The sequence below is a fragment of the Leishmania braziliensis genome, chromosome 7 (assembly GCF_000002845.2).
Source record: "Leishmania braziliensis MHOM/BR/75/M2904 complete genome, chromosome 7".
NCBI lineage: Eukaryota > Euglenozoa > Kinetoplastea > Trypanosomatida > Trypanosomatidae > Leishmania > Leishmania braziliensis.
Genome location: NC_009299.2, coordinates 270257 through 292922, shown reverse-complemented (window position 1 = coordinate 292922; position 22666 = coordinate 270257). Strand labels below are relative to the sequence as shown.

General features: G+C 61.1%; 5 protein-coding genes across 5 annotated transcripts in view; all 5 read right to left on the bottom strand.

The window, feature by feature from the left end:
• LBRM_07_0650 (conserved hypothetical protein) overlaps nucleotides 1-4356 on the bottom strand; it is a gene marked incomplete at both ends in the record, with an annotated part of 4536 nt that extends 180 nt beyond the window's left edge. Inside the window, one exon of the mRNA XM_001562511.1 lies at nucleotides 1-4356. This exon is cut by the window's left edge and continues 180 nt beyond it. Coding sequence (XP_001562561.1) covers nucleotides 1-4356 — 4356 coding nt within the window.
• Nucleotides 4357-5284: 928 nt separating this feature from the next.
• LBRM_07_0640 (conserved hypothetical protein) lies at nucleotides 5285-9322 on the bottom strand (the record flags this gene model as incomplete). Its single annotated transcript, XM_001562510.1, has 1 exon — nucleotides 5285-9322. The coding sequence occupies one exon, from the start codon at nucleotides 9320-9322 to the stop codon at nucleotides 5285-5287; it is 4038 nt and encodes a 1345-aa protein (XP_001562560.1).
• An 883-nt stretch (nucleotides 9323-10205) lies between these two features.
• LBRM_07_0630 (conserved hypothetical protein) lies at nucleotides 10206-11615 on the bottom strand (the record flags this gene model as incomplete). Its single annotated transcript, XM_001562509.1, has 1 exon — nucleotides 10206-11615. The coding sequence occupies one exon, from the start codon at nucleotides 11613-11615 to the stop codon at nucleotides 10206-10208; it is 1410 nt and encodes a 469-aa protein (XP_001562559.1).
• A 1597-nt stretch (nucleotides 11616-13212) lies between these two features.
• Nucleotides 13213-13890, bottom strand: LBRM_07_0620 (putative ras-related protein rab-14; the record flags this gene model as incomplete). The annotated part of the gene is made up of 1 exon (XM_001562508.1): nucleotides 13213-13890. The coding sequence occupies one exon, from the start codon at nucleotides 13888-13890 to the stop codon at nucleotides 13213-13215; it is 678 nt and encodes a 225-aa protein (XP_001562558.1).
• A 1898-nt stretch (nucleotides 13891-15788) lies between these two features.
• On the bottom strand, nucleotides 15789-21218 carry LBRM_07_0610 (cysteine peptidase B (CPB); the record flags this gene model as incomplete). Its single annotated transcript, XM_001562507.2, has 1 exon — nucleotides 15789-21218. One exon carries the CDS (start codon nucleotides 21216-21218, stop codon nucleotides 15789-15791), a length of 5430 nt encoding a protein of 1809 aa, XP_001562557.2.
• Between the last annotated feature and the right edge of the window lie 1448 nt (nucleotides 21219-22666).

Genomic DNA, 22666 nt, shown 5'->3' with positions numbered 1-22666 from the left:
AAGAGCGGCGCCTCTGTCCTGGTGCACCCAATGGGCACCCCCCACGCCGGTCGATAGTGGGACATCAACGCCATTCATCCCTACCTCATCCAGGGAGAACGTCGAGTCAGCTGAAGTCGAGGACGAAGCGGAGGGTGACGTGAACGCCGACGACTGCGGTAGCAGCCCAGAGATGCCAAAGTGCCGCAGAGACCACTGCACGTTGAGCATCAGCAAGGCAAACTGCACTGCCATCCAGCCCCGCTCCTCTTGCTTGAGCGACGCCGTGTAGTACTTCCACGAAAGGTACACATCAACGCCGCGCGCCATCGGGTCCGCGCTGGTGCGGTCCCACGCGTTTGCCGCAGCCTTGACAGCTAAGTAGAAGGCCGGTGATGCTACCAGGTACTCGGGCGGGTTCGAGTGCACCATCCATTCAGCCCCTGTGGGGACGCTGGTGTAGTGCCGCAGCACGTCAGGACGCCCTGCCACCTCCTGTGCGGACATGCCTCCCACCACCCGCGTCACGCGAGGAGCTTTATGCAGACCCAGCTGGTACATGAAGCCCACGTTGAAGAGTGCCTGTGCATTGTGATGCTGATCACCTGCGATGCGGTAGTACGCCAGTGCACGCTCCATGTTCACCCCGTACAGGGGGGACTCCCCATAATAGTAGAAATTGCCGAGTCGCAGATACGCAGCCCCGAGCGTGGCGTGCGTGTGCGTGTGATGCAGCACGGTGCGCTGCAGTAGATGGTAGAGCAGCTCGCTGGCGGCCGCCTCGCCGGAGAGGTACTGAGGAGTCCCTGCTGGCGTGGAGGGCGAAGGCCACAAAAGAGGGACCGCACCGGCCTTGCCGACATGTCTGCCATCCGGCAGTGTCGTGTCCGCGACCTCGAGGTATTCATCTACGTACTGGGCGGCCACCCACGGAGAGACTGCGTCGCCCGTCTCAGCCAGGCTGAGAAGCTCGACAAAGGAGGCCAACGACACAGTGGTGGGCCCTTCACCTTCGTCCGACGACACCAAAGACTCCTCCACAGCGTGCAGGCGGTCGAGAATGCCGGCGAGCAGCACTTGATACTCCGCCTCCGACCGCGGTCGCACAAACCCGCCAAGATGGTTGGCAGCGCCGCCGTCATCGTCCTGGCCCCGGCTGCCGTCGTGGGAAGACACGTGCCTGTCCCTCGTCTCCCTCAACAGTTGTGCGTCACCGTCTTCGTTGATTCCCATCTTCTCCTCCGCATCACCATGGCGCTGCCGCTGCGGCTGCCCATTTGCATTGTCAGAACCGACGGCGGCACCGCCACCCGAACGGTGGTTGCCGGACGCGCGGTGCTGCCAAGTGCCAAAGGACGCGGTGCGCTGATACAGCGCTAGTGCCCGCTTACACTCTGCCGCCGGTATGCCTCTACTGTCCTCGGCGACCTCGCTCAGCATGTTTGCCAGCTGCCACTGCGCCAGTACGCTGCCTTGCTTCGCTGCCCTTTCGAAGAGGCGGCGCGCCTGCTTCTTGTCTAGCACCACCCCGCGGCCGTGCAGAAAAAGGACGCCGAGGTTGTACAGCCCCTCAGCGCAGTGGCTGCGGTAGAAGTACTGCGCCGCCGTCACGAAGTCCGGCGGCCCGTTCAACGGCGGCGCCGCAGACTTGTCGTCAACGTCTGACTCGTCAGTGGCGTGGCTGTTGGCGTCGGCCGCGCCATGGCGCTGGTCTTGATGGAGGTACCCAATAGCGTGGAGGAAGCCTATCCCGTTCAGGGACAGAGCATCGTTCTGCAGAGCGCCTAGGCGGAAGTGGTGGAGGGCCCTCCGCAGGTCAGGCCGCAGTGGTGGGCTGATGGATGAGTCACCAGCCATGTACAGCTGACCCAGAGCACCCTGCGCTCGTGCACTGCCCTGTTCGGCAGCGGCCTTGAAGTAGGTGGCGGCGCGACGGCCATCGCGCGCCACCTGATAGTCACCCTTGAGGAGCAAGTACCCTAGTGTGAGGATCGCATCCACGTCGCCGATGTCGGCCTGATACTTGAGGCTGATAAGATCCAGCCGGCGCTGCTTGCGCACGTCAGACGCGGCAGCGTCGTCGCGGTAGGCAAAGAAAGACGTTGAACCGCTGCGACTGCCCCTGCCGCTGCCAATCGTCTTGGCGCCAGCGGCCATCGGTGTCACACCACTGTCGGAGGCAGCAGCAGTGCCGTCGTACGTCATAGCCACCGCGTCCGCTGCCTCGCGGTAGTGCGCCAGCGCGCTCTCGCAGCTCTCCACAACCCCGAGGCCGAGCTTGTAGCGGTACCCGAGCGCCATGTGCGCCTCAGGTACCGCCTCCATAGCGGCGAAGGAGTAATACATGAGTGCATCCCGCTCGCTGCGCGGGACGCCGACGCCGTAGGCATGCAGCACACCGAGAAGCCAGTTCAGCCGTGCATGTCCGTACGGCGCCACGTCACGGGCTCGCTGAACGAAAAGCGTCACGTTCTCATCCACGTAGAGCGCCTCCAGCGCGTGGTAGTAGAGGTAGGAGAGAGCAAGTCGCGACGGGGGTGGGGATCGAGGGTGCAGCACGTGGTGCTCCCAAGGATGATACGGCGTGTCGGTGCTGCTACAGGGCGTGGTGATTGCGGCAGAGGCTGGTGAAGAAGGCGCAAACCCTTCCCTTTCTTTGTTCAGCCCATCACCATCGGCATTCCCCACATCAGCGGCAGACTCTCTGACGGAGCTCCCTGCCCCCTCCGTGAAGTCAGTCTCAGCAGCAGCAGTGTCGTCCGGTCCTTCCCAAAACTCGGTGGCCGCCCTCTTCCCATCCCTGATAGTGTCGGCATCGGTGGCAGAAGCAGCATCACCGGGCTCAACCTGGTCCTCTGTCGCTTGCACATAGGCTGCAGCCTCACCACTCTCCTCAGCAGACACCGGCACATCGCTAGCGACATCGGCGGTGGCGAACAGCGATACAGAACGATCAGTTTCAGGCACCTCCGCAGTTGCAGCGTGCTCCTCTGCCGTCAACTCCGCTTCAGGCAGTGGCGCTTCTGCGGGCCACACCTCCTTCGCCAAGCCACCCGACGTGCCGGTGAGAACCCCATCATCCGCTGTAGTGACTTCTGCGCCATGCGTCGCACCATCGCCCTGAACTCCCCCGCCCTCCGTCCACTGCTGGTGCTCGTCATGGTGCTCCGGCAGCTGTTGCTCCTGCGCCTCCAGCACAGAAGGGGGGTCTGATGACACCTCGCCGCCCACTTCCTCGTGAGCTTCACCGGCCCATGCCTGGTGCAGCTCTTCTGAAGTCCTCTGCGCCAGGGGCGCTTCAGGCGAAGCGGGTGCTGCGTTGGCTGTAGACGGTGGTGGGGTTTCCTGATGCGCGGCCTCCGCGGCAGCCTCCTGCTGTCTCTTCGTCACCTCCCATCCAGGCCCACTTTGCGGAGTGGTGCGCGCGTCACGGTCCAACGCGGCGCTCTGCTGGTCTTCATGCGGATCTCGGCCATCCCTCTGGAAAGGCAACCGATCCTCTGTCTGTGGTTGCGGCGATGCAGATGAATCCCTTTCTTTCCACGCAGGAGTGGAAGGGGCATCCTTATCGAACGCGGATGGCTCATCTGGCTGCGCTGGTGTAGTAACGTCCTCCTGTGGTGGTGGTGAAGCGTCCCACCCCTGCGCCGCATCAGCAGCGGCGGCGGTTATACCAGCATGGTTGTTGGAAACAGTGGCAGGCTCTGTAGCCGGAGGTGCGGCATGCGCATCACCCACGTAGGGAACATCCGTGTCGTCTGTGTACATAAGTGATGGGGCGCTGGCCGTCGGTTCTGTCGCCTGATGTTGCTGCTCATGCTGCCAGTTCTCTTCTTCGCCGCTGTACAGGGTGCTGTTCAGCGGCACTTGGCTCGGCACATCTTGTTGCGGCAGCGGCTGCTCGGGCCAGTCACGCTCTACCCGGACGGACTCCTCCGTGAAGGCCTCTGATGGAAGGGGAGAAGAAGTTCCGGCTTTCCTGTCTGCTGGCACTGCGTCCGTGTGCAGCTCAGTAGCGCGCTTCGCAGCTTGCTCGTAGTGCCCCTGCTGGCTGAGTGGGGACTTTGGTGCTCCCAGTGCTGCGTCATCGTGGTGCTGCGGTACAGCACTGGCCGGCGTGAGCTTGTCATCCGCGGCTAGCACATGGGATGCGTTTATATGTACCGCTGGGGCCTGAGCCACCACACCGTTCGTTTCACTGCCAAAGGTGTCCGCCGGATGCTCTGAAGCATTTCTCTCCACTTCGTCCAGAACAGCTTGTGTGGCAACGCTTGCGAGTATGGCGAGCACCAAGACGGTGACCGAAAACCTCCAGAGAAGACTGCACCGCTGCTGACCGCTGCGGCAGCCTCGACGCAAGACGCTGTGGATGCTCATCGCAGCAATACACACAAGCCGACAGACAAACAGCGAAGGGGGTTGCGAGGGAGAAGAGGGGGGCAGCCCGTCACTATTCCTGGTGGACTGCGTCACTGTACACACGAAGAGCAGCTCTGCTATATAGGAGCAATCAAAGAGGACCCAAGTGCACAAGTGGTGTGGCAGAGGGTGTGCGTGGGTCTGCGAGTGGGTTGTTGTGTCAGCGTCGAGTGCAACACGTCCCGCCCTCTTCCTTGGCGTGTGTGCGCAGGTGATACTTGTGTGAGGTGCGAGTGGAAAGGGGGAAGGGGGTAGAGAGAAGGGGGCGCACTGTCTTGCTCTTGCTGTTTTGCGCTGTGCTGCTGTGATGACTGTGTCCTCCAGGAGGATCACTCTGAAGGAGTGGGTGAGCGAGAATGAAAGAGACAGAGAGGAGAAGACAAATGCAAAAGCCTCCGCAGCATGAAGCGAGAAGGGGGGCTTGGGCAGCAGCAAGGCCACATCGACGGCACACGCGCACAAAGACGTGTAAGGCAGCAGAGGGGGGGATGTGTGCGTGTGCCGTCGATGTGGCCAAGTGCACGAACAGCGGAGAGGTCATGTACGCCCTCACACAGAGAGAGAGGAAGGGAGAGGGGTCCAGTTGAACGTGTCAACGGAAGCTCTCTTACCTTCGCACGTGGCCAAGGGGGACGGAGAAGAGGTTGTGGGTGGGTGGGGGGGTTATAGTAATGTTACGGTATGACCTCTTGACGCATTAACCTTACTGCGTGTGTGGGTGCACTGCTGCTGCATTGCTCCGCAGCGCCCTCACCTATCATGGCACCCCCGCTCCTCCGCACACACGCGCGCGCGCACGTCGGCAACAAAGACAGCACGAGTGGTAGGGGAAGACGAAGGGAACTCATTAAACGATCAGGCGGGGAAGAGTGGCGAGTAGAGCACGTTATCGCCAGGTATCAGCAAAGGCGGTGTCGCTACGCAAGGTGGCACTGTAGGCGATGGAGACGTTGGTGGACCACTTGGCGGTCACATCCGCAAGCCCGGCCTCGGGGATAGAGAGCATGGCTGCGACGACGCTTGGCCGCAGTGGCACACGGACGCGAATCCAGCCCGCCAAGGCAGAGTCGCCCCGCGACGAGCTCGCGCCATTCTCGTACTGCGCCGCATCGACGCCGTGCAGGAGTTCCTGCTCGCAGCTCTCCACAACACCGTAGCATGACACAGGAAACCCATTTTGAAGGGAGGCAAGACTGCGCACGACACACCACCGTTCGCCACCGTTAGACTGGCCGTGTGCCGCCGCAGCGGAGGGGCGAGCGTGGAAAAGGACTGCGACTACTGCGTGCTCCAGCGCAGCGGCCACCTCCGCGTGCGTTTGCCGGGTTTGCCGCTGCTGAGCAGCCACAGAGGCAGTGACAGGGGATGTCACCTCTGCGGAAGACGAGGAGGGCAGCGCGGGTCCTGCCAGGCGCACATCGCCGAGCTTTTCATCACGCTCGGCCAGCACGATCGAGTGCAATGCCGAAAGCGGTGCCTCGAGGAGGGTCGTCTCGGCCTCATCTTCCACCGGGCTCGAGTCTTTGCTCGCCGCCTTCGCGCCAGAGGTGGTGCTGCCGACATAATGGCGGAACAGGGCCGAGAAGTACGTCTCCCACCGCTGCTGCCGCCCACGACTGCCTTTCATCGCCTTGATGCGGGCAATCGACGAGTACGTGTCCTCGCGCTGCACACGAACCGAGTGAACCTGGCCGCACCACTTGTGCGCCTTCGCAGTAGTCGAGGGCGAAACCGGTGACTCGCGGTCAGAGGACCCCGCCTGTTGGACGGCCTCTTCGTGGGTGTAAGGATACGGGAGACGACAGAGCAACACTGCCGACGGCGCCGTGCTGCTGGGAGGTGCGCCTTTGATCTTGCTCTTCTTCGAGCCCGCTGCAGGTTTATCAGCGCGCTCACCACCAACAGCCGCGGCAGCAGAGCTGGCATTCCTGTGACGAACAAGGAAGCGGCGCTGCACCACCTCGGCGTTTAGCCCGTTGCGCGGATCCAGCAAAGCTGCCGTGTCCTGGGCCCATAACTCCTCCTGTGCCTTGTGCAGGTGAATCACCTGACGTGGTCGCAGACGGCGCAGTGCCTCGACAGAGATGCGGCGACCCGTCTGAAGCACCCAGCCATGCGTGTTCACCACCACAGGATGCGCTTTACTCACCTCTCGTGCCTGCGCACACACGGCTGCTAGTGCGTTCGCCGCGGTCAGTGGGCATTGTGCCGTGGTGCTGCCGCCCACGAAGAAAGCTGAGACAACCTGAGCGCAGCTCGCGTCATGTGCGCGCAGCAGCGGACGCCGCACAACGGAGAGTGTCAGCTGACCCGGGACGCCAAACTCAGGCTGCCCCACATCGAGATCCAGCCAGTAGCAAAGCCCGTGCTGACTGAGTAGGGTATTTGCCAAGTATCGGCACAGTGTCGACTTGCCGATGTTCGCGGAGCCCAGCACCATGACAGAGCCGCAGCCCTGCGCTGCGATCGACGGCACAATGCTCGGTACGAGGGCGAGATCGACAGACGGCTCGCTGCGGTGAGCAACAAAGGATGGAATGTCCATGTACGCGCTCGACGGTGCAGCGGCGGCGGCGTCCTGCAGCGCTCCTCCCCCCTTTGTGCTCCTCTCTGCCTTGCCACTAGCGGTGCCGTACTGACGGCCCCGTTTGCGGGTGAGGTAGAACCTCCGCGTCGGCCCCTCATCGGCATGCCGGCGCAGGGAGGATGGCGGCTGCAGAATCAGCAGGATTGGTGGAAGCTGGTTGGAAAAGAGGCTACGCCAGCTCTGCACCGTCGCCTCCACCCAGTCCCAGTCCACCTCCCCAAACACAGACTCGCAGCCCCACTGCAGTGACTGCAGGAAGGCCTCCTCCTCCTCCTCCTCGTCCGGCTCCCCGGTGCCAGGAGCAGCAGTCACTGCTGAAACGCCAATCAGCGCCGCCGACTTCCGGATTCCCGAGGCAGCACAGACGCCACGGTAGTAGAGCGGATTCAGTGGATGGCCCAAAACATCGCCAACGTCCGTCCTCCTGCTTGGTTCGGCAGCGGCGGCTGTCGATAAGCCTCCGGGGGGCCACGCAGGCGCCGGCACGCGAGGCCACTGAGGCAGCTCCATGTCCTGCGCGTGCCGCGTCTTGAGCCGCTTCATGGGCATCAGCACTGCTCGGTGCTCCTCGTGCCACAGGGTCAGTTGCTTTCGACCAAGGTAGAAGCCGCTGACAGAAACTTCGCCAAGACCAAAGCCGATGATGCCGCAGGGACCTTTGATGGTGACAGAGTCTTGAAGTCCGACGAGGGTGTGGTGGCAGCCACTGGGGTGCAGGCGGATCTCGTGGCATGCGAAAAAGAAAGACTGGAAGAAGAGAGAACGCGCACTCGTAGAGACTGTGCCGCTGCCGCCGCTGTGGGCATCGCCGATCAGTGGCGGCGGTGTCACTGTACTGCCCTTGTATTGTGCGTGCTGATGGCGCTCGTGCTCAGTACGCTCCGCAGCGCAGAGCCCGCCGCCACTGACCACAGTGTGGCCCTCATGCGGCGCAGGTGCGGAGGACCCCAACAGGTCATCATTGGTGTCCCCATCCTCCTCAACCTCCTCTGCCTTCTCGTCGCCTCCCGCCTCGCTGAGGGAAGTGAGCGATTCACTTTCCGCCGTGGACGATGCGCTGTAGGCCGTCTCCTCCGAAGAGTACTCGACACTCCCCTCGTCCTCCGCCTCACTCTCCTCGCTGCTGCCACATTTCTTGTTCACGTGAAGCTGAGACTCCTGTCGGCTCAGAAAGTCAGGATCGTATCCAGCCATATGACGCCGCACGCGGTGGTGCTCGCGCTCCTCCTGCGCCCGCTGCCGTAGTTGGTGCCGCTGCCGACGCGTCGGCGCCCCGGAAGACTGCAGCGTCACACCGTTATGGCTGCCTTCCAGTGCCTCAACAGCCGTAGCGTGCATCGTGGATGATGATTCGAGGTTGAGTCGGTTCTCGCCATCGTCGGAGTCACTGCTTGGCGGCACCGCTGGAAGTCTGCCAGGCACACCTTCGCTGTCCTCGGTGCGGCTGAACTTGATGATACTCGCATTGCCAAAGGGGGATGCGCCATCCTCGTTATCATCGTCTTCCTCGTTAGAGACGCGGTCTGCGCCACTCTCACTCACGCACCCGTGCGTACGCCGGCCAATGCTCTGGAGGTGACCTTGCAGCGCGTCCTCGACGGTAGAGCTGGCAATCGGCTTACTGGACGTCAAAGGCAATGACGACGAGGCGGTAGCGTTGAGGAGATGTCGACGCCACTGACGCGAGAAGACCACCGGCTTCTGCTGTCTACGCAGCAATAGCGGCTCTTTGCTGTCAACCTGCGCGTGGCTGCTGCTGGCCATCGTGTGGGCCGCCACCGTCGTCGAAACAGCCGCATCACTGACCGCGAGGGCGGTAGGAAGGCCTTCTTGGGATGCAAATGTGAGCTCAGACGCCACGGTGGGAGAGTCCGGTGCCCGCGAAAGGGACGCAGGTGACGCTGACATGTCACTGCTCGACGCCTTCGCACTCTTGGCGCGACCCCTAGTCCCACCACGAGTTGAGAAGGGAATCTGCGGCAGTGGCACAGGCTCGCCGGCACGCATGGCCGCCTCTGACGTCAATGCCGTTGAGCAAGCGGTGGTGTTGGTGTTGATCGCGTGCGTTTCCGCTGTAGACTGTCCTTGCTGCGGAATGCGCTGCAGCACTGCAGCCGGCACCTTGAAGTGCTCCACTCCAGAAAGCACAGCACTGCTGTCACTGCCACCGCCATTCGTCGGCGTTGCTACCTGAATTTCCTCCACACCTGACACTACGACGCGGCAGCCTCGCGCCGTCACCGCTGCTGTCGCAGTTGTGGTTGCTGTCGACGTTGATATGGCCGCTGCCTGCTCCGTCAACGTTGCGAATGTCGCCAAAAGAGGAGCGCTGCCCATCCCGTCCGCTACCGACTGCGGGCGGGTGTCAACGATCCTCGTACCCCGTCTGGCGGGCATCAGGCCGGCAGCTCGCAAAGGTGCGGGTGCGGGTGTGGGGAGGGGAGGCGTGCGTACACGCGTGCGTTAAGCGTATCTGGTCTGATGCGTTTGCTGCAGAATGAGCAGCAGACACGAGTGCGGGTGTGGGTGTGTGCCAATGCCTCGCAGTGCACACGCCACATGCCGAGAAGGAGAGAAAGACACCCCAAGTCGACGAGGACGAGAGAGGGGGGGAGAAAGAGGGGGAGAGAGAGTGACAAAGAGGGCCGCATAGGGGGGGGGGGACATTACGTGTAGGCAACAGCAGAGGCAGCCCCCCCTCTTCCCTCCATCCGTTAGCCAGTTTACTTGTTGTGCTCCCTTCCCTTCGAGTCTTGCCGATGCTGCGAAGAGGTGGTGGTGGAGGCGGTGGACAGAGAGGGAAGGGAGGAGGGGCGCCCCTTCTTCGCCTCTCTCGCAAATGTTCTGTCGCCTTGCCAGCTTCCTTGTGCGCTCTTTTCGGTCGATGCAGCGCGTTACCGCGCGTGTTACGTAGTCTTAGAGAAACAGAGAAAGGTAGAGCGACAGTGTGTGTGTGGGAGGGGGGAGGGGGAGGGGTATGTATGGTGTGAAAGTACAGTGCAGGCAAGGAAAGAGGGGGGGTGCTGACCATTAAAGAATCGACACTCGTTCGACCCCTTCCTCCCTCTGTCGCTCAGCGAGCAGGCATTCGTCCCCAGCAAATGTGCGAGGGGGTGGGCCGCCCTCATCCCCTCATCTGTACGTCGGCAGGTGCCTGCTTGGTGCAGTTCCTCTGCTAGAGTGAGGAGAAAAGGGTGAGGGGAAGAGGGGAGCCGCCCTCTCACGCGTCGGCAAAGCGCACCGACTTTGCCGGCGCGTTCGCCTTTGGGGTGGGGCGCGGCACCGATCGCTGCATCGCCGCACGGGCCACAAGCTGGCGCTTCTGCTCCTCCAAAACGCGGTGGAAAGACCGCTGCCTCTGCTCCTCCTTCCGCTCCTTGCGGAGGGAACGCGTCTTCAGGCGCTCCTCGCGGTTCGCCTGCACCGTCTTGGCCAGCTTCACCCGCTCGCGCAGAGAGAGGTGCACCTTGGCAGCGGCTGTCCTTGCAGCCTCCATCGCCTTGGCATGCTCTGCCTCGAAGATATCAGACTTCGACTTCTTCGTGGCTGGCTTTGACGCCGCAGCAGCTTCCTTCAGCGCAATGCTCTCCGACGAAGCCGCACCCGCCGCTTTCCCCGTTGATGCAGAGTTTGTCGGCTGCTGCATCTCCTTGCTATCCTCCTCACCGCTGTCGCGTGTGCGCTTCCGAGACTTGGGGCTAGCCGTCTTTTCCCTCCCCTCCGCCTCTAGCTCCTTGGTGTTGATGGTATCGTTGACATTGTCCGCATCGTCACAGCGCCGTGCCGCTGCCGCCGCCTTTTTCGTCTCTATCAGCGCAGCCTGAGCAACGGGCGTTGGCGCCAGCAGCGCCTGCCGCGTGCGAACCGTCAAGTCGCCGTCCTGAGTCACGCGGAAGCGCAATGCCTTCTGCTGGCGAATTTCCTCGACTATCCTCTCATTTTCTACCTCGAGGTCGACCGGGATAGTGCCATCCACGATGGGCAGGCGGCAGTGCAGGATGCCGTTCTCAAACTCGTACGTGGCCACCGCGGCGTCGCACCGCATGCCCTTCGGGTACGGCAGCACGAGGCGGTACCTCTTTGTGTGGCCGCACGTGTCGACTACCAGCTGGCTCGCGTTCGTCTCACTGATGTCGATCTTCTGATGCGGGATGTGGTGCAGCACCACGTCCACGAAGAACATCTTCTTCTTGAAGTGAACCTCCTGGTGGTAGGCAGGAACTAGTGTGGAAGAGGCAAAGACGGCGCTGTGACTACTGGCCCCGGCAGCGCCTGCGGACTTACTGGCGGAAGAGCGAGCGGCTTTCTTCGCTTCCGCCTTTTTCTTCTTCCGGTCGGGAAAGCCCGCCCCAGACGCAGAGCTGGCGGCGGCGGTGTCGTCGTCCAGGAGCCGCTGACGCAGCTCCTGGACCTCATGTGGGAGGAGGATTGCCCCTCGCCTTCTGTTTTTCACAGAGGCGCCGGCTGGCTCAGTAGCAGCAGGAGGCGCCTCACCGCTCGTCGCCGCCGCGCGTCGCGCACGCTGATGCTGCTTCCGCTCGCGCTGCTGAGCCTCCCTGCGAGCCAGTCGTGACTTCTTCGCGATCTGGCGGAGCTCCGCCTCTTCTTTGCGGACGCGCGATGGTGGCATGACGCTGGGAGGATGGGCGGTGAGTATGGGGGGGGAGGGGACAGGAAGGGCGTCCTTCGTCTCTCTGATGGGAGGAGCCACTGTACAGTGGGAGTCGAGCAGCAGTGAGTCTCTTCTTCGCTGGGCGTCGCGCTGGGGATGATGGCGTGCGCGCCTGAGTTTTGTCTAAGGCAGCGCGGGGTGGAGCGGCAAAAGAGAGGCGAGGACGCACAGCACCGAGACTGAGAGGGATGGGCGGCGCAGTGCAGCAAAAAAAAAGGGAGAAAGAGGGGAGGCAACTCGGTAGCGGCGCATATGTGTAGAAGACGGAGGTCGGGGTGGCACTCTACTCAGCCTGGTTGAATGACTGCAATGGGCACGTGGGACGGCTATGGAGAGGGCCACGCAATGGGGGGGGGGGGGGGGGGGGGGGGGTGGCCTCCAGGCGGTACGACTCCGTAGGAGTTCACTGTGACTGCCCCCACTATTAGCGACACCAAGCGCATGGTGAGAAGAAGGCACCTGTACCGCCACACACACACACACACACACACACCACACGAGCATACGGTGCCCATAACTTGCTGACAGGTACATCCGACATGCGTAAAGCGCATGCAGCATCAGTGACCGTAGAGTGTAGTGCCGCTCTGATAATGGCACCAGGCGTCATGTCATGCGTCTTCATTGCAGTCTCGAGAAGAACAACAGAAAGGCCAACGGAGAGGGGCGAAGCGGGAGAGCACAGTACAGTGAATAGGAGGATGTCTCGGGAATGGCAAAATACCACCGACCAAGCACATGGGTGTAGGTGTGATGTCGCCCCATTATTACCTCCACCACGAGCCGCCTCTCCTTACAGCCCCGTCACTGACCGATCCCCTCGATGGGGGGGCGAGTGGGCGACTGGCGCGTGCACACGCAGCTGCGGCGGAGAGCACAATGGAAAAGAGAACCACAAGGAAGGGAGAACAGTGGAGAAAGCAAGAAGCGAGCAGGGGAAAGGGGGGAGGCCTGTGCGCGGTTGGAAAAGACTAAAATAAGGAGACGATTCGTGCGTCCATCATCGTCATCATCATCTCCACCTCAGCCCTACGCTCCTTCGCTCTCCCCTCTCTGCTCAGAATAGCAAAGAGAAGCGGGGGAGACCAAATGATGAGAAAAGTCTAGTCAAGAAATGACGAAGGACGGAAATCGCGTGGGGGTTGAACGACGGGGCGCGAGAAGAGTACAACACACCTGATTACGACAAAGCCCTTCCCCGACACATGCCAACGCACTGTCGTCGCTCGGAGCTTGCTGGCCAGTTCAACAACTACGACTACTCTTCCCCTCTTCCCTTCAAAAACACTCCTCGTCCGCCCTTGCCCCCTCACCCATGCCTTCCTGTCATGCCTACACGTACCACACGTGTGGGCGTGCGCAGAAAGAGGTAAGCCCACCTGAGCTCTGCCCCTCCCCGGACACACACACACACACGCACACAAACACTCTCTTGCCTTTCCTCTACTGCTGATATGCATATATATACATATATTTATATGTATATGCATATGTATGCATGTGTATGTGGGTTGGGGCGTGGGGAACAGGAGCAGAAGCAAGAGGAGCCTCCCCCCTAGCAGCAGCTCGACTCCGCCGCACCAGCGGCGCCGCCACTCTTGACAGTCGTCAAATCAACTGGACCCCCAGCCTGGCCACTGTTTGCGGTTGAGGTGGGAATGGCGGCGGCGTGCAGCTGCACGCCACTCTCCGGATCGACTGGGCTCATCACACCACTCTTCACCTTCTCGTGAATGCGGCGCGCCGTAGACAGGAAGACCTCCTCGACGTTGTTGCCGTTTAGCGAGCTGCACTCCACAAACAGCAGATTGTGCTCCGCTGCAAACTGGGCTGCCTCCTCGTACGAGACCTCTCGCTGCTCCTCCAGGTCTGACTTGTTGCCTACGAGGATGAACACCGTCTCGGGCCCCGTGTTCAGCCGAGCATCCGTCAGCCAAGTGCCGATGTGGGCGTAGGTGGATCGTCGGCTAATGTCATACACGAGTAGCGCGCCGGCTGCGCCGCGGTAGTAGCCGCGCGTGACAGAGCGGAAGCGCTCCTGCCCGGCTGTGTCCCACATCTGCAGCTTCACAAGCTCGCCGTTGATGTCGATGACTGTGGTGCCAAAGTCGACCCCAATGGTGTGCAGCAGGTCCTTGCGGTACCGCTGCTCGGTGAAGAGGTGCATGAGGCAGCTCTTTCCGACGCTCATGTCGCCGATGATGATGTACTTAAAGATGTATTTGTGGCTCATTTTTTCTCGGTCCCTTTATCACCCTGTGTGTGTCCCTGCGGATAAGGTGGAGCCGGTGTGGTAGATTGACGAGCCTGGGCAGCGGGGGCGAGGAGGGAGAAGGGGGGGGCGCAGAGTAGATACACGCGAGAGCTTGGCGCTGGCCCCTCTCCGTGCTGTCCCTTCTCCCACAAGACCTTACACCTACGCGCACACAGCCACAGTCAGACAGAGACTCGCACTCTCTCTCTCACACAGAGAGAGATGCGCGTGGGCCAACTCGCGTGTGCAGAGATAAGAAAGGGAGCAGAGTAGAGGTAAAGCCTTGGGTAGACTCTGATGGAGGTGAGTAAAGATGGACAGTGCTGTTTCCCTCAACACCTCTGCACGTGTGAGTGTGTGGGGAGGGGGGGAGGGGGAGGGGGTATTTGAGTGGGCGTGAAAAGGCTGGCAGCGAGGTGCGAGAGAAGTCAACAGGCGTCAAGAGACGGAAGAGAGGGAGAAAAAGAGAGACGTCAAGGTTGACGGTAGAGGTGGTGATGCGGACGTCAGCGAGGGAAAAAACATAGGCACTCACGCCAGAACCACCACCATCCCCTTCCTTGTGGAGTGCAGGAGTGAGACACAGGCAATCGAGAAGCAGCAGTTGGCGACGCAAAGGGGCTCTCCAACGCGTGCCGACTCCGTGCCCCCACCCCCCCCCTCCCGCCTTCCACAACCCGTGGCGTACGCGCAGCCCACTTCCAGAGTCACGCATATACGCGTATGCTGGCAGTGCTGGCAGTGCTAGCAGTGCTGGCGGTGCCCCCCTCTCTGAAAGAAAAGGGAGAAAAACGACCGAGAAAAATGCGCACCGCAGCGGTGTCTTCTCTCGTTCCTGAGCTTGCGTGCATTCCCTTTGATTTCCTACGCGTTCATCCCCACGCTCGTCTACTGCTGCGCGAGACGCTTCATCACACACACGCACAGACAGAGAGAGGGAGAGAGACAGCGAAAGGGGGAGAGAACAAATAACACCACAGACCACATAAGCGGGCAAACGGCTGTCTCTCATGGGAAGAGGAAAGGGGAGTGCATGCAAGTGATTCGCTCACGCTCTCAAACACACGTGCACGCTCGGGATACTCCCCACGCGTGTTCTCCTCAGCCGCTGTGGCACCCGTCACTGGGGTGAGGAAGAGGGGAGTGTCTCTGACAAGATGGAAAAAGCTCAGAAGCTGAAGTATACAGGGGAGGAGGGAGAGAACAGCTGCTCCACCAAGGGAGAGACGCAGTCTGCGCTGAGGGAGAAAGAAAAGAGAGACAAAGTAACACAGAAACCCACACGACGCAACAGTCGGCATTCGTCCGGAGAGAGGGAGGAAGACGTTACGTCATGATGATACTGCTACTCATGATCAACGGAGTCTGAGAAACCAAAAGAACGAGAGAGAGAGAGAGAGAGAAAGTAAGTGGTGGGGGGTCGAGGAAGAGACACGCAAATACGAAGGAATTGGGGAAGAAGAAGTGATTGGACGAAGAGAACCGTGTCGCGCGCATAACCTCAGGAAGGAAAAGGGGGAGAGGGGGGATGCACAACATGCCAGGTGAAAGGAGCGAAGAAGAGACAAGACGGCGGTGACGTGGCTGCCGCAAATCTGATGTGTGTATGGGTGGATGAATTTGCGCCTTCCCTCTGTGTTCACGTAGCGGAGAGTGTGTGCGGGCGTGGCTGGTCGAAGGGCGTTAAAAGAGAGCAGAAAAGCCACGGCGCATGCAGGGAACCACGTGAGTAGCTGGAGAGAGGAAAAAAGGATAAAAGCGAAGGAAAGGCACTTCTGCGGATACACGCACGCGTTTGCGAGCGTAGCGCAGCACCAAGAGCAGCAGCAGCAGCAGCAGCAGCGTTCTGTGACGCGTACGATCCATCCCAGCCGCCTTTACAGGAAAAGAAGAAGAAGGAAAAGAGCAACCCCGACGGCCACGAACGGGGTGGCCTGGCGGAGGACTATCACATCCACGTTCAGCGGCGCTAGTGCGAGTGCACCCTCCATAGACACCACAGCACGGGTGCTAGCATCAGCGGCGGCGGCGCCTCGCCGCTGCGACAGTCGCGCCAAGCTGCTTGATGCTGCCGCCAATGACCTCGAGTGTGGCAGAGATATTGGAGGCGTAGAGCTGCCTTGCGATACCTGCGTACGTGAACATGATGCCTTGCCGCGAGACTGAGTCTGTGACTGTGGCTGCGTCGTTGGAGCCTGGCGTGACCGTTTCGCGAGACCATTCTGCTTCAGTTGGCTGTGTTGGGGCATCTGCTTCGGTGTTGGGGTAGCGGTGAGGCTGTTGGACGCTGCGGTGGAGAGGAGAGATAACGGAGGTGACGTCATTGTCTCGGCGAACTCAACAGGTTGGTTATCCAGTTTCTCGGTCGATGCCTCAATGCTGTCATCGCCGCCACTCTCGACCACAATGGCGTCGCCAACGAAAGTGTCTTGCAGCTCGCCCTCCGCCGCCACCTGTGACTCGTCTCGCTCGACGTCTAACAGGTGCGACCGCTTCGGCAGCAATGGCTTTAGCAGCCACTCCTCCACCTCCACTTCCGAGTGTTCGTCTGAGCCCACTGTTGCTCGCTCTTCCTTGCACTCCTCCGCCATCATCGCTCGCTGCGGTACCTCGAGCGGCTGCTCTGGGGACAAGTCGGCTTTACTAAGGTCCCGCATCAACGGCAGCGTGGCTACCGGAGTCCGTATGGGCAACTGAGCAACGCAGCGCTGGTTGAACGTACGAGACTGGCTCGCTGAAACAGTGAGTTTGCCGAGCTCAACAACCACAGCTAATGCAGACTCAGCCTCAGCGGCCGAAGTGATCTCTTCTTCCACAATCGATGACCACCCACGTACCTCTTCCATCGCCAGGGTGCCTCGCACCTGCCTCTCCAAGGCAACCAGTGACGACAGCGTTACCTCACACCGTTGGACACGCTCCTTGTTGATGATCACTCGTATGTCGCCCCAGTACTCCCTCAGGCACGCCAGCGGCTCCTGCAGCGTTGCCCACCGTTGCTCCTCCGCCTCAAGTAGTCGCAGCCCTCTGGTAATGGTGTCAACAAGGGAGGCAACGCGCTCGTGCAGGGAATGAAGAGCGCCGGCGGCGGCACCGACCATGCGTATGGAGGCGAAAGGTGAGCGTGAGATGGAGCGGTAGTTCCGACGGTCGTGGCACTGAATTAGCGAGACTGGGTTCGACATCGTCGCCAAACCACCGCTGCTGGTAGCCGCCATGGGCATGTGCTGGACCCTTGAAAACTCCTTGCCAGAAGCAACAGCGCCAGCATCGCACAACGGGGCAGATGTGCCGGCCATCATGCGGCAGAGCTGCACCGCCGCCTTCGCAACGGATAAGGCAGGCAGCACGGTGGAGTCGACAGCATACTCGTCCGCCTCCTCGGTCTTCCCGGCACCACTCCACTTCACTTCGTCCTGTGAAGCATCTACGCCCGCAGCGCGGCGGCGGTGGCGGCGCGTTTCCTTCAACATCACCTGTGCCCCTAGGACCGCCTGACGCGTGGGGCTCGACACGTCACTCGGACTTCCGTTGCCGTCTTTCAAGATGGTGGGCGTCGCCGTAGTGGTCCTTGGCGTCGTGGCGGCGCTGCTGGTGCATTCTACAAAGAGCATCTCGAGCTCCTCCAGCGGGGCACACACACGCTTTGTAAGGTAGCGGCCGTACACAGAGAACCGGCGTCGCAGCTGCTGCGCAATGCTGCACGTGGGCGCCACGTCGCTGTCATCGCTGCCCTCGGCGCTAGCGAGCATGGAAAAGAGGACGGAGCGAGGGCCCGCATTTCGCTTCTCGGCATCGCAGTCAGCCACATTCTCCGCCGTGGTAGACGCCTCGCTGTCTTCGGCGGACTCTGGTGCGGAAAGGCAAGTGATAATCAAGCGCGTTAGCCCGTACCCGAGCATCTTCTGAACAGCCACCATGATGTCTTGCATGTAAGCGTGATCGCTGACGCAACGGCGGCTAGGAGTGGCGCCCGTCTTGGAAGTGCTGTCGGTCGACGCGAACACCACAGTGCAACGCCGGCCCGCATGTGCCTTCCTCTGGTGCTCCTCCCTGCCCTCTACGCCACAGTAGTCGGCCGCGCCACTGCCGCTGTTGTCGGCGTCTACCTGAACAGCTTCCACCTCATCCTTGACTATATCCATGAGCACCCGCAGCCGCCTGGCGTGACCGCACAGCGCGTCCACACAGCAGCGCACGGCCTCCACAGCAGCTGTCAGCGCCATCGTCTCCTTGGCCACATCACAGCGCCGCAGTGACACGCTAATGGCGCTGCCGTCGTCGAACTCACCCCTATCCTTGTCGTCCTCGACCAACTGGCCCTTCATCTCACGCTTAGAAATCACTTCCTGCTTAGCCGCGGTACCGCTGACTCCCTGGCTCGCAGAAGCGGCGGCGGCAGCCGCGACAACTACGCCCTCCGCTGTGGTAGAAACTGTGGTGGCGACTTCGGGGAGCGCCTTCTTGAGCGATCGCCGCTGCTTCGACCCCGTCTGCGAGGGGAGAAAAGTGCTCATGCTTGCCGTGCTGTCGGCCCCTGCAACCACGGCACGCGCCACACGCGAGAACGCCGGCGGAGAAGAGGAGGACATCATTGCTGCCGAGGTGGGAAGCGGCTTCAGCTCTGCTAGGCCGCACCACGCCCGCACAGAGCCAAGGGAGATGTCCTGCCACGCCCACGGCTGCGCCGCCCCTCGTGCTCGAGCGATGCGTGGGCCTTCCTCAGTCGTCGTCGAAGTTGTGGCTCCACGGGACTCTGCTGTTCGCAGCCCTGAGATCCCCGCTGAAACGGCGGCGGCTTCTTCTTCCACAGCCTCTGCGGTACCACTTGATGGGCTCTCAGCGCTACTGGTCCTCTTTGTGGTGTGCTGCACATCGTAGTCAACAGCGCTGGATAGAGAGAGCTTCGTCGTGAAGCGTGACAGCCCGAAGGTGAGTGGAAAAAGATGCTGTACAACGGTGCTAGCCAAGGACACGCTGGCGTTGTCGTCCATCCGAGCCGTCGCACCTGCAGCGGAGGACGAGGAAGGGGCCTCCATCGTCACTGACGCGCCTTCGCGGCCTTCTTTATTTGCCTGCAGTTTTTGCTCATTGTTCGTCGCCGGCGTCTCCTGAGCCTCAGAAGCGGTGGACGTTGCGGAAGTCTGCTGTACGTGCACGAGCACTGTGAGGATCAGTCGCGTCGGTGTGGTTGTGAGCCCCGTCGGTAGGTGGCGCAGCGAGCCGGTTTCGCCAGAGATGGGGGAGGCTGCTGGGGTGTGCGAAGAAGCACCACCCGGCTCCCCTTGAAGCGTGTGAACATGGAGGCTGAGCGGCACGACACGCTGGCGATGGGCTTGAGCAGCGACAGTGGGCACTGCCAAGGTGCTCGATGCGTCGCCGTCATGGGAGTCGACCTCCGCTTGACTAGCCAGGTCCACCTCCCCGGCCACCTGTCGCAACACCTGCTCGTCCACGCTGGCCAACAACCGCAGTGCAGCGTCATTCAGTACGCCTCGTAGTACGGTCGTGGGCAACACGCCCGTCAGCGTGAACTCGGTGAGGACTTGATCCAGCATGCACTGCCGCTCGGCCGGTGCCACACCCCTCACCGTGGGAGGGATATGTTGCACATCAACCTGCAGCTCCAGCCGCAGAAAGCGTAGAGAGCTCTGCGCCGATGCACCTGCGGTCGCCGTCTTTGGCTTCAGCCGCCGTAGCTGAGCCAGCGCGCAGGCATCCGCCAGCCCGTGCGGGTACAAGCACGACTGCCGATCCACGAGCTCGTCCACGATGAGCGGGGTCGCTGCCGTCGACGATAACGAGGTCGCCACCCCACCAACGATGGAGTTGGCCATGCTGTTGTGGTGGTTGTAGCTCCCTGTTGAGGCTATCGTCAGGAAGTCGTCCCTCACAACAGCAACAGTGGGGACCGATATGACGTGCATTGGCGGGACGGCGTCCGCGATGTGTGAGGAGAGGTACGCCCACGTCGGCAGTACCGCGTCCACGTGGTCGCTGACGAGAGTAACCTCGCCGTCAACGAAAGTGGAGCGGCATGTGATGGCGGCAGAGCGCGTTGGCGGCGCACCGCGCTGCTGCGGCTGCGAAAACGACAATGAACCCGCACGTGTGGTGCGCTCCAAGGCGGCAGGGATCGGAAGCGAGGACAGCGACAGCAGGGACATCGCCAAGTCATCAGCGAGGCCGTCTTCTCCACCAACCACGCGGCGCCGCTTCTTTGATGCAAAGATCATCCATGGCAGTAGCAGTCGCACATGTGCAACGAGGTCCTGCGCAGAGGCGAAGGTCCCGGCGCCAAAGGCTGGCTGCGGAGCCGGAGTTTCCCCGTACGGTGGCGGCAGAGGCAGCGGCGGCGGTAGAGGAGGGATGGTGTGAAATTGCTGGCCGTTTCCTGCCACGTTGTCTCGTACTGTTGAGCACGGCTCTGAGCGTGCCGTCTGACTGTCTGACAGTGACACAACGGGGATTGGGGGTGGTGGTGCTGGCTGCATAAGCTGCAGAAAGGCACCAAACGTCCTCACCACCGGCGAGCAGGGGAACTCGGCGTCGGTATTGACCTGCGTTCTCTCGGCCGGCGTCCTCGGAGCCACTGCCGCGGATGGCGAGGGCACTTCAGGTGCTAATGCTGATCCCAAGCGGTCCCTGACACTAGACTGCGACGATGTCGTGACGTGAGCGTGCTCACCGACGCCAGCCCCGTCCTCCGGAACCTGAGAGGGTGACTCCACCGCAGCCTCGCAACGATCCACACCGGCAGAGACGCCGGTGGAGGTGGGAAGCCCCAGCAATGACAAGGTACGACGCACAACGTCGCGCCGCAACGCTGTTGCCTTGGCGGCCTCGTCGCGATCTCCACCACTGCCACTCCGAGCGTGTGTAAGAGGGGAGGCAGCGGACGCGTCGTGCGGGCGGCGCATTGGGCGCGCACCTTTCTCCATAGCACGTCGCATAGCAGATATGGGCGACATCGCCGAGGGCGGCGAATTCAGCGCCTCGGCTTGGTTCGTTAGCTCCGTTACACTCGGCAAAATAACGGCGGTGGAGAGCGGTACTGCAATGCTTCCGGCACCACACTTGAGGCGCTTATCCGATGCATGCAACTTGTGCGAGGCGTAAGCGTGTGAGGTGGTCATCGCGTCCACGTCCACCAGCTCTGTTAGCGGCGCCGTGCCCATCACAATCGCACCCACGCCGTCGTTGCCAAAGTCACCAGCGGTGCTGTCAGGACTCCTCTGCTCGATGACCGCGCCGCCAACACCGCTCTTTGTTTGTGAAGAACGCAAAGGGAAATACATGGGCTTCATCGAAAGCGCCGGGGGCGTTCCTGTCACCGTGGAGGGCTGCGCTGAGGCAGCCGCGGCGGCAGCGCGGCGCGACGACAGGGAGCGAGCGCGCCGTACACAAATCCCGTCCGCTCCGGGAGGTTCGGGACGCACCGAAATCAGCGGCATCGTTTTTGCGCTTTTTCTCCGCCCTTCAACTCCCTCCCTTCTCCGTCGCGCTGCCGTGCGAGTTGGGGCGCACGGCAGACGCTCTAGCAAGAGAAAGTGTGTGTGTGTGGGTGGGTGTGTGGGTGTGGGTATGTGTGAAGCTGCAGGAATACAAGACGGCACAAGAGCACGTTGGTGCTGTCGTATGAACAGACACGCTTACGTGGAATGCACGTTCCTTGGAAACCAGCCCAGCCCAGCCCAGCCACACACACACACACACACGGCGGACACAACACTGCAGAGATGGTGGGGTGGGGTGGAAAGGAGAGAGGGAGAGAGAGAGAGAAACAGCTCTAGCTGATGAAGCAACCGAAACGCACAAGCGCGCACACGGAGAGAGAGAGAGAGAGAGGGAGAGGGGAAGAGAGGAAGAGCCAGAGAAGGGAGGGAGGGGGTAAAGGATTAGGAGGTCGAACGGAGAGAAACACAGGAGGGAAAAGAAAGCCTCGAGCGAGAAGACACCACAAAGTATCGGCCCTTGTCTGCTACTGAGCAGCAACAACAGAGTGGGGGAAAGACAGCACAAAATGTAAAAGACCGTAGTCTAGGTAGGAGGGAGAGAGAGAGGGGGGAAGGGGGGGGGTCGAAGCGTAGAGACTTCAACGAGGGAAAAACAACAACACGCACACAGGGAGGGAGGGAGAGATGCCACAGTCAAAGACGCAACACAGCGAGAGAGTTTCGGGCGAAAAAAGGCGCACTCAGAGAGAATGAAAGAAAGAGGGGTAAGCTGCCACACAAGCACAGACGCACTGAACAGCAATGGGGGAAAGAGAGGAAGGGTCGGGAGCGAAGAAAAGAAGGCGTACACCAGAAAAGAGAGGGAAAAGCGAAGAGCCATGCAAGAGAGGAGAGGTAAGACAGTCTCTGTATGCCAGACACACGCACACATAAGGAGAGGGAGAGAGAGAAAGAGAGACGCACAGCGGTGAGAAGAAAGTATATCAAGTATGAGAGAGCAAGAGTAAGATGAATCGAGCAAAGACTGATTTGGCTACTTTCCCTCTCTCTCTCTCGTCATAGAGAGATAAATATAGAGAGAAGCTTCGGATGATGCGTATATTTGAATACACGTGCCTATGCAGTAGAAAAAAAAGGAGGTAAAGACGGCCACAGAGGTGAAAGGAAAATTCTCCGCGTGTATAGGCGTTACGGGTGTGTGTGTGTGTGTGTGTGTGTGTGTGTGTGTACCGGAGTGGATGTACTAGAGAGGAGATGCGGAGCGAAGGCAAAAGGAGGGATCCGGTATCTCGCCTTTC